This window comes from Hyalella azteca, unplaced genomic scaffold (genome assembly GCF_000764305.2).
Source record: "Hyalella azteca isolate HAZT.00-mixed unplaced genomic scaffold, Hazt_2.0.2 contig6790, whole genome shotgun sequence".
Lineage (NCBI taxonomy): Eukaryota > Metazoa > Arthropoda > Malacostraca > Amphipoda > Hyalellidae > Hyalella > Hyalella azteca.
The window spans coordinates 18,405-28,711 of record NW_025936939.1 but is presented as its reverse complement, the minus strand read 5'-3'; the positions used below and the strand labels follow the sequence as shown (position 1 = coordinate 28,711).

At 36.4% G+C, this 10,307-nt stretch overlaps 1 protein-coding gene across 1 annotated transcript; it reads left to right on the top strand.

Moving 5' to 3' along the window:
- Nucleotides 1-6: 6 nt before the first annotated feature.
- Nucleotides 7-2,980, top strand: LOC108673738 (alpha-(1,6)-fucosyltransferase-like). The gene is made up of 4 exons (XM_018161606.1): nt 7-142; nt 1,020-1,170; nt 1,625-1,764; nt 2,411-2,980. Exons 1-4 carry the CDS (start codon nt 30-32, stop codon nt 2,676-2,678), a joined length of 672 nt encoding a protein of 223 aa, XP_018017095.1. The 5' UTR covers nt 7-29; the 3' UTR covers nt 2,679-2,980.
- Nucleotides 2,981-10,307: the final 7,327 nt, after the last annotated feature.

Below are 10,307 nucleotides of genomic sequence, written 5' to 3'. Positions count from 1 at the left end.
AGGCCGCGTTTCATCCCATCGAGGAATACATGCGCTACGTCGACGAATACTTCGACGACCTCAGCCTGACCAGCCCCAACGTCAAGAGAAGAGTTTACGTCGCCTCTGACGACCCCAGCGTCATCAAGGATACCAGGAGCAAGTTAGTGATGGTACAATTTAAAATGAAATATTCACATCTGATAACATTGAAATATTCGGTGTTATTAGATTTTTTATCGGCCTTGCGGCGACTTTTAACATTCGGCCACCTTGCCGATTACGACCTCAATTTTCACGAGTTGTTTTGTAGGTTTCGAGTTTGTTAACTTAAACTGCGCTGTGAACTTGTTACTTAACGATGCTTGTGAACACTAGATACATCTATTCCAGATGCATTTGCAATTTTGCATTCGAGAGGAATTTACTTAGTATTGTGGATCCGATCAGCTTAGTATTCTGGATCCCAGCAACAACTCGGTTCTGGAGAAGCAAACAAAGAATTTTATTAAAAAAGCGGCTTTGAAATATAAGAATGATATATATAATATATAATGATAATGAATGATATATCTCTCAAAAGTAACTTAGTTGGAAATGACCGCATGAAGATGACAGTCATTATTATACAAAATTATTTGTAGTATTTTATTAATACTATAATTTCAAATTTTACTCGCGAATTGAAACCGAATTTTGCACCAGTATGCTTAAATTTTTTTAAGTTTCTTCATTATCAAAATTATTATGATTTCCTGTGATATGCGCTCTCATTTACTTGTCCCTTTACATTTAGCATGTTATTGTTACAAGATGATATTTAAAACGAGATCTTATTTAACTGTAAGAACTTGCATTCTAGTTTCTTCTGTCTAAAATTCCTAAAGTTAGAAAAACATCTCTTTACCTGAATTTTCGACTTATATTCATTTTGTGTTCGAGTTTATGATGATACCCACGTTACGTAAGACTGGGTAGTATAACAGTAATCATTTTCTTGTTCTCTACAACTTAATTTTGGATCGAGTTATTCGTTACAGATATCCTAACTACGAAGTTCTGGGCGACCCTGACATAGCCAAGAGTGCCGCCCCCGCTACCCGCTACTCAGACTCTGCTCTGAAGGGCATCATCGCTGACATTCACTTCCTCTCACTCACGGACTACTTAGTGTGCACCTTCTCGTCGCAGGTCTGTCACTCTACTTTATATAATGATGGCCATGTCAATGTCAATGCCTTTTGATGAAAATTAATCTTTTTCATTTCCATCTAATGATGGTGATGTCAATGTGATTTGATGAAAAGAAAGTTTTTCTATTCCAAAAAGTATATCAGTTTGGAGCAAATAGGCTGATCTTTCATTTGACTATTTTTTTGTTTGTTTGTAAAGGATGAAAAATACCTAAATTTTACCTATAAAGCTTTAAAATTGTTCGAGGTAATCCAATTTTTCTGAATTCAATTTTTTTATTAATACCTGCAATTTTGTTCCAATGGATGTCATAGTGGATAATATGGAACATATCATCAGTGAGCGTCACAGATTATTTTACAATTTAACCATGCATATCATTTAGTTATCTTGCTACGTTTATAACCATGTGGGTATTATGTTTACCACATTACTGTCTTGGATGGCTCAGGTGTGTCGGATAGCGTACGAGGTGATGCAGACGATGCACCCCGACGCGTCGTCCGCCTTCCACTCGCTGGACGACATTTATTATTACGACGGCCAGAGCTCCCACAACCAGAGGGCGCGCTTCGACCATGTGCCTCGCAGGTGCCTCTTGCTTCCGTTGCACTGCCTTGATGTCCTGTAAACGGCAGGCTCTCGTGGAAAAATATCCCTTGCAAAACAAACGCCATTATTTTAAGCCCAAGGGCATGAGTGTAATTGTTCTTCAGGACTTTGAAGTATATATTAAAAAAACGGGCCTCTTTGGGCCAGTTAAACGAGATAAATGGCCCAAATTTTGTTCAAATCGCTGCTCCTCCTCAGGTTAACACATGACACGCATTATTCAAGCGAGTAAACATCCTTTTTAAAGCTGTACTTTCATATAATTCTCAAATCATTTTTTATTTTACTAATAATGATTAAATAATTTTGGTGCGGAAGTGAAGTTTCTAGTCACATTAGTTTGAATGAGACTGCGCTTCGGGGCGTTAACTGAATATATTTTTAGATGTTTGGCTGTAGGCAAACTCTAAAAGAATCTTTTTACATGTTCAATTATAGCCAAGCATATAAAAAGATATTTGGCTGTAGGCAAACTCTAAAGGAATCTTTTTAGATGTTTGCCTACTGCCAAAAATTTAAAAATATGATTGGCTGTATTAGTCAAAAAATATGTTTGGCGGCAGCCAAATTCTAAAAGAATCTTTTTAGATGTTTGCCTATAGCCAATCATTTATATTCTGTGCAGCGGCTCAAACGAAATGGCTTTGACGAAGGGCGACATCATCGGCATTGCAGCGAACCACTGGAACGGCTACTCTAAAGGCGTCAACAAACGCACCCGTCAGAGCGCCCTCTACCCGTCCTACAAAGCTGAGGACGTGGTGGTCACGGCAGACTGTCCCTCGTACGAGGAAGTTAGATTAAATAGCAAAAGCGATAGTATCCCTGACATCGCAAATCACAAACGTGATGTATTAAGTAATAGTTTAGAGAGAGAAAATAAAGTTACTTAACTAAGGCTACATAGCTTATTCCAGTGCCAAAGTTTTGTTTTTCTTCTACGTTATACGAAGCGTGGACCGTTTTATCGTACGTCACTTCTCAGTTCTCACAATTTTTCTTATATAGTATATATGGGCCTTTTGATGACATTGATAGTCTTAAGACGACATTTTGTTCCAAATTTTGACAAATGGGAACATTATTCCAATAAAATGCCACTTTTACAGATTATAATAAGATTTTTTTATTTATTTCTGTTATCTACGTATGAAACCGGCAATGAGTCATGCTGGATGCGATTCCGATAATTGTTCGCTTTTTAACGTAATGTTTATTTTTACGTTACATTTTTATGTTACTTTACGCGAGTTTATGTGAAGTTCGTCATAAACCCAGTGAATTATGTTTGGTGTGTTAGGTGCTGATATAAACTTCACATAACGTAAGCGTCAGCGATATCAATTATTAGAAGAAATCATTTCGCGTACGGAATTTTCGTTTGGCAGGTCCACGGATCGTTTGGTTTGCGCTCACGTTAAGAGGTCACAAATCCATGCATATAAGAACTTGCGTTACCATATTTTTCTAAGACTTGGATTGTACTCCTTGCAAATGATGGATATTATGACGATATAACTGAAGAGATGAAAATTTTGAGATAAATTTAGATTGATGCTATCGTCTTGTGCAGATGTTCAAAATTGATTTATTTATATTTATTCGAGGTATAGGAGTCGTAACTATTATAAAATGCTGCTGTGAAATTACTTTTTTATACTCGCTTCAATCTGGTATTACAGTTCAGACTTAATGAACGAACTCTTCAGTTTAAGAAATTTGATCCCATTGCAAAATGTCGATGGCAAAGCATTAAAAAACAGTAACTTGTATAAATCTATTTTTAACAGTGATTGTGACGTATTACTAATTCAAAAGAGGCATTGTTTTCTCAGAGGGCATTTTTTGGACCTCCATTTTGTGTGTTTGTTCTAGTATTCCCACCCATTTGATGTTGACGTGTTCTATTATTACCCATTTGATGTCAGTGTGTTCTATTCCCACCCAGTTGATGTCTGCGTGTTCCCACATATTTGATGTGTGATGTACTCCCACCTATTTGATGTTAGCGTCGCCTCGATCTGACGACCTGATCGATGTCCGCGTGTACTACACTTGTTCAATATATTCCGCTCGTACTCTCAACATATCATGCAATGTAATGAGTTCATTATGAATGTTCATTCCAATCCGCAAGTGTGTTATTTTTTGTCATGCTCGACGATTACATTTTGTTGTCATAGGTATACTGACTTCTATTCATGCTGACATGGCTCATTCTACAAAATGGTGTTATAAAATTTGACAAAATATGTCGCACAGGAGAAGTTGGTTCAACAAGGCCTGCTTCTCGATATCAGGTGCATTCGGATGTGTGCTTCATTTAAATGACGGTTACCTCTGTGCCTGCTTGTAATCAGAGATTCGTAAGCTCTTTGAAGCAAATGTTTCAACAGACGAGTTGAATAAAATCAGAGTTTTTCTTACAATACAGTGCAGGCTTAGTCAATACTCAAATAAAAGATGGTCATCCCACCCTGTGTCTAACGTGGAACGAGCTTCTCGAAGTGACAGTTTGATCAGTTTCTGCATTTGATTAGGAAATAAGGATATGTGCAACAAAAATGTTCAGCTTCACATCGAAAGATTACATTTCAACATTGTAATCTGAGCTATGAATTGCATGCACTTTTTTATTAACTTAACGTCTGTTGAAGGCCTCAGTGCTTCGTAGCACCTGTCTCATTAATCAATGTTCCGATACAGCGATGAGTAAATCGCTTTTTTGACCCAGTGGACAAAAAAAATTACTTTTTCCAAGTTTACCTTGAGCGATGCAAATGCTCAAAGATGTTTTACCTAATAATTATGTACTACTTAATACTATATCAGGAGTATGTGTACTGTATATGTAATTAATTCAACTTCTTAAACTATTTTCATTTGCAAAGTAGTATTAGAAGTTTTGGTACGTTTCAGACATTGTATTACGACTTGCGGTATTATTACTCGTTTGCTATCGTGAACTGGTGAATGTTGCATGAGTAAGTGCCCTTCAGTCTGTACGCCTTACAGAATTGTTCTGACGGTCTTCATGTTTGAGCGTATTCCACCCTGTGCTCCGTCGTTCCAGTTCCTTATTGTGCCAGAAACAAAAGACAAATAATCTGCTAGGCTTGAATATAGAAACTATCATTCGAGAAAGTTTCACAGGTCTCAAAGAGCGATAGCGAGATCTCCGTTATGAATGTGCCGAAATGCCGGTGATATTTATTATTCTCACTACCGATGTACCTCAGATTTGTGGACAACATGTTAAAAACAGAAACGACGCATGGATATCAAGGTTGTAATCTTGCACTTTTGTAAAAAAATGGTTAGCTAAATTAATTTATTAGCCAGCATATTAAACGGAATCATACCTATACAGTCGAGATTAACAGTTCAATCCAAGTTAAATTTGGTTAAACGGCTAGCGAATGGAGACAAGTAAATAACAGATCTTGAGTATATGCGAATGGTTTAGAAGCGGAGACCACAATTTATTAGTGAATTTAATACAACTGTTGTGGAACTAGTTATACACATCCCGCAGCCCGGCTAATAGTGAATAAATGAAATATAACACGTGTTTCTTCGTCCCTTTGGTCTTATTATCTTTTATTGAACTTGGTCGTTATCGGGAAAACTTAGCAGTAAATGTGAGAGCGAAATTTAAAAAAGCAAATTAAGGATGACAACTTATTATTCTGCGATTTAGTTGGGTTAGAACAGGATTGCGTATCCCCTAAAGATTTCACTATATTTTCCATTTCTGTCAATAAGGCATCAACAATTTTTTGTTTCACATTTCATGCTTACTTCACGAAGAAAGACATTGTCACAAATACTTAGTTTGAAGTTTTAACACTTCTTTTTGCAGGACTATTGGTAGTTAAAAGAGTTATTGACTAACAATGGTTCTGAAAGTCTACATACAGAGAACATGCAGAACAAAATTGTATACCTGCTTAATGTATACTGAAAAAATAGTATCATATCCAATTCCTATCATATTTTCAATCTATACTAAGAAAACAATGCATGAACAAACAATTATCTTATATTTGTTCTAGATTAACCAAAATTTACGCGTTTCGCCCAAATTTGTACTAATTTCAAGCGGCGGTAATTGATTCCACGGTTATTTTCTTATATTAAAGAACAATTTTCGAATTCAAATTTAAAACAATTCCATTTTAGGGTTCCACTGTCAACCATCAACTCCCACTTCTAAAACTATTTTCTCATTTTATTTGAACATCAAACTTCGTAAGAACTTGCGTAACAGAACATTCGTGAAAAGAACTTTCAAGACATTGCCGGTACTAGGAAAGTTTCTAACATGGTGTGCACTATTTCATGTGTAGCTTCTTTCTTCAAATATTTTCATTGAAATTTTGGTACATTTAAACTCACAAATAAGAGATCAAATTGCAATCTCAATGCTCCACAGAGACCAACCTGATAGCAACCAGTAGTGGCTCGCTAAATAAAATATATATAAACTCTTTTAGATTCGTCTTATAATATATTGGATAATGGTTCGCATCTATCCTGCTGGAAACTGTTTTCTACATTTTTACCAATCAAAAACATCACTTGTCATTAATACATCACAGTAATAAATCAAAAAGATTGTTTTCTATCAATACGTGCAATGATTTTTATACCAAAGTACTCTTTTCACTTACATTCAACGTGTGCTAGGAAGGTAATGAAACCTTCTTCCCCTGAAACATCGAAATATAATGAATTCGTTAAAAATATATAACCCAGAGTGTGCCAACTACCGGAAATTTTTGAAATAAAAATAATCACTGCAACAATCGTTGCCTCGTGTAGTTTTCCCTGAAATTGAATACACTGAAAAATTAAAATAATTTCGAAAATCTACGAACAACATTAAAATTGCAAGTACTAGATTTTACTATAATCACATCACCACTATAAATGTATTATTCTGGAATTTATTAATTTATATATCTCAAACCATAACTAAAAATAATGGTAACTTGAACCATTACAATTAATTGATCAGTGTTTGTTTCAAAAAATTTCTGAAGTTCAGGCATTTGGTAGTGGAATATATTATTAAAAGTAATAATAGGAGGGCTACGGAATTTATTACCCGTCCTCCATTACTCGAAGGCTGGGGTTTTTCCTACATGGTATCTCACTTTACGCGTTGGGGCTCTGCAATCAATCGTCATTCACTGTGAAAACTGCGAAAATCGTCATTGGCTTTGAACTAACGTCCTTGCAGCATCTAGAATTTATTTGCCTTGGTTGAATTTGGCTAAGAATGATTTCAAATAAGCTTTTAGCTAGGTATAAAATTTTTTCAATTAATATCAGAAATCATTATACGTTGATTAATTGGATAAAGAAACTCGCGCATTTTTTTTAAACGAGTCGGTGTGCGATTGTGGCAAATGGAGGGAAATAGTGAGAAGAAATTTCCTTATATGAGTTGTGATGTTTTTACACAATCGAGGAAGTTAAGGCAAATAAGCCATATTTCTGTAAAGTTTTATTTTAATTTAACCAACAAAGTTTTGAAGGACAATATAGTTAGTTCAGATGATGAGTTATCGTGAGATGAAGATTAAAGTAAATTTCAAAGTTCGAAATCATACGTTTTGGTTGCCGGATCCTCCAGCTGAATTTAATGCGAATTGTTTCAACACTCGAAGGCCCGTAGCAGGTGATCGTTGGAGAGTATAGGGTGACGAAAGGGTGACGTAAAAAAATAGTAAAGATAAGCAGGCCCATCGCTGGATCGAGATAACTGAATACTGTCGATGAAATGGATTTATATCAAGAATAGACACATTTGGTGCTGAAAAAAATGTACGAATATTGACAACAGATAATTGAGACAAATTCATCAGTGATCCACCAACCTGAGGTTTTATTGCCCAGTGTGGTTCAACACATTTTGTAGGAAGAATTTATTGCGGAAAATAGTGGTAATCAGTTGAAGGGGTGGGAAATTGGACGAGAAAAATAGACAGAATAGTGAGAGGTTTAACTGCGTTTGAAATTTAGAAATAGACTTAATCTTATGGTTTGATGGTATATAGCGAACTTCGCAGGTACAGTATAAATACACTGCACTATCAGTGCATAGAACATTTGGTAACTAATGGATTGATGGAACTAGTATTCGAATTTATGCATTAAATTTGAATTAAATTACTTAATGCAACTTCCCAACAGAATAATGAAATGAATTTAACAAGGGCAAAAGGAACGAAACAAAACGAAATTTAAACGACATTCACACAAACTAAGGAATAAAAAAACAGGTTTTAAGCAAGATATTAGAAATACTTAGACGCTTGGGTTCAGAAAAGTTTGCACAACTGTTTATGGCGATAGTAGAGGATGCGTTTAAGCAATTATTGATCGAACTCCATTTTAACTAGAAATTGCACGAAGAATTCGATCTCGATTTTCACTAGCAGAGAATGTTTGAAACACTTGCTACTGATTCTCGAGGCCTGCTACAGAATCGCTGACTTTGAACACTTAATTATTCTACAAATGAAATCAGAAAAACGGAAAAATGAAGGCAACCTAGAATCTATGTACAAATTTACGGTAATAAATGAGGAATTTCTCGCAGAGTTCAATCATTAATATTCAATCATCTGATGCCACCTGTGTCCATGAACGAAGTAAGATTGGTGCCTTTCCTGGCACCTTTGACTACTTTAAGAATAAACTTTGTAGTTCACGGCTACAAATATATATTTGTTCATAATTGAATCCCATCGTGAAATTTAATTATGCACAATTCCACGGTTAAAATTTAGGGTAGGGAATAGAGCAGGCCGTCGCCGGCTGTAGAGCCGACGTAGGGACGCGACTGAGTCGGGATAGAGCAGAAATGTTCGCATTAGAGACGATATCGCCAGCCGCGTAGCAGTGCTAATTAACCTCTGAGTACCTGCCCACGTGTGCACTGTCCTGCCAACACGCAGCCCTCACTGAGCACCGCCTGCTCAAACCTGCCCAACGCCCGTACTGGGGCGGCTCTGGCAGTGTACGCGGCAGTTACGCCTTACCGTTTGTCAACCACGATTTAAAAAATTTTTCCTTCTCTCTCTCTCTCTCTGAGATCATATAGAATCCTCTCTTGCAATGACAGGTTGTATTGACATTGGTTTTTCACTTTCACATCGTATTGAATTTAGGAACGTTATTTAGAATCTAACAATTTCAATTATCGAGTAAATATACACATCAAATCACTTTCCACTATGAACTATCTGCAAACGGCGACGGCAGCTCCAAGAATCGAACGCAGATCCTCCGCGTCGTTTTCCACGCCTGTACCACCTTGACCGCGCGGACACTTTACCATCCAATGCTCTATGAACTACTTAACTATAATACAGAACAAATGATTCGCCATCATCCTGCAAATCGAGGAATAGCTACGTATATTTGTGGTTGAACTTGATAGATATTATTCATAATACACTATTTCAAGAAATAAACAAAGTAGCCATTCGTATGATCCCGTCAGTTAGATGTAAGTGAATACTAGAGCTAAATTTGTTTAGTAATTTAACTTATTGAATTAGCTTCATGTCATTCGATAGTTTGGTAGGAAAATTAACAACGTACTGAAATTATTAGTCTGCTGAAATCGCAAGTTCTACAAGAGTTTAAATGCAAAGAAAGCGGCAAATAAATTCACCATATCTTCAATGAAAACGTTTCGGAGACCTGCACCGAAACACAGGGAAATTCGATCAATTTTATGAACTGATGATAGTGCTGGCTCACACATTTCCATCAAAAATATGGTGAATTTTCTTGGTATTTTCTTTGCTCTAACATTCACTGTTATTAACGCGTTTTCTGTAAATCCAAGTTAGAAAACTTTCTCATGATAAACTGATTGATATCTCTATTTAGAGAAGCGTGAATGATCGTAAACGTTTCTGTTTGCGTGTTAAAACTGGAAGAGCATATAAAATTCTTACATAATTTAAAGTATTAAAATAGTGACGCGTAATAAACATCATAACTGGCACCAGAAATTGACCCAAAATATCGAAATATGCGAATGAACCAGATGAAGGACGAAGTTCATTCTCCCGCCACTGTTTCCAGCCCTAACCCCTCCTCCCTCTCTCAAAACCCCCCATGCACGGCCTGCTTAGCTGCTCTGTTCAGCTCGCTGCCGGGCAATCCAAGTACCAGCGCTACAACAGCGCAGCGTTCCGGCCCTGCCGAGCTGTTAGAATTTGTCTTTATATTAGCCAAAGCGCATAGTACTGACTGGGGTGCTTATTCTTAACAAAATCCCAACATTGTAATGAAAGAAGCTATCTCGTAATCTAAGATTGCAAAAGATTTGAAATGCCAATAAACAGCTTCATGTCAGAACAAAACGGCAAGATTATAGACTATCGAATGAATAATTTTCGACGACTCCTTTGTTCTCACATACTAAAAAATTCGTTTAGCATGGGAAATCTTAGCCTACGATAAAGATAATTACATCATATCAACACTTGCAATGA

What these genes read in the sequence shown, in the direction of transcription:
- LOC108673738 (XM_018161606.1), top strand. Translation starts at nt 30, where the DNA reads ATGCGCTACGTCGACGAATACTTCGACGACCTCAGCCTGACCAGCCCC. An exon ending in ATCAAGGATACCAGGAGCAA is followed by an intron (nt 143 to 1,019) that starts GTTAGTGATGGT and finishes TATTCGTTACAG; the next exon opens with ATATCCTAACTACGAAGTTC. An exon ending in TTCGACCATGTGCCTCGCAG is followed by an intron (nt 1,765 to 2,410) that starts GTGCCTCTTGCT and finishes TATTCTGTGCAG; the next exon opens with CGGCTCAAACGAAATGGCTT.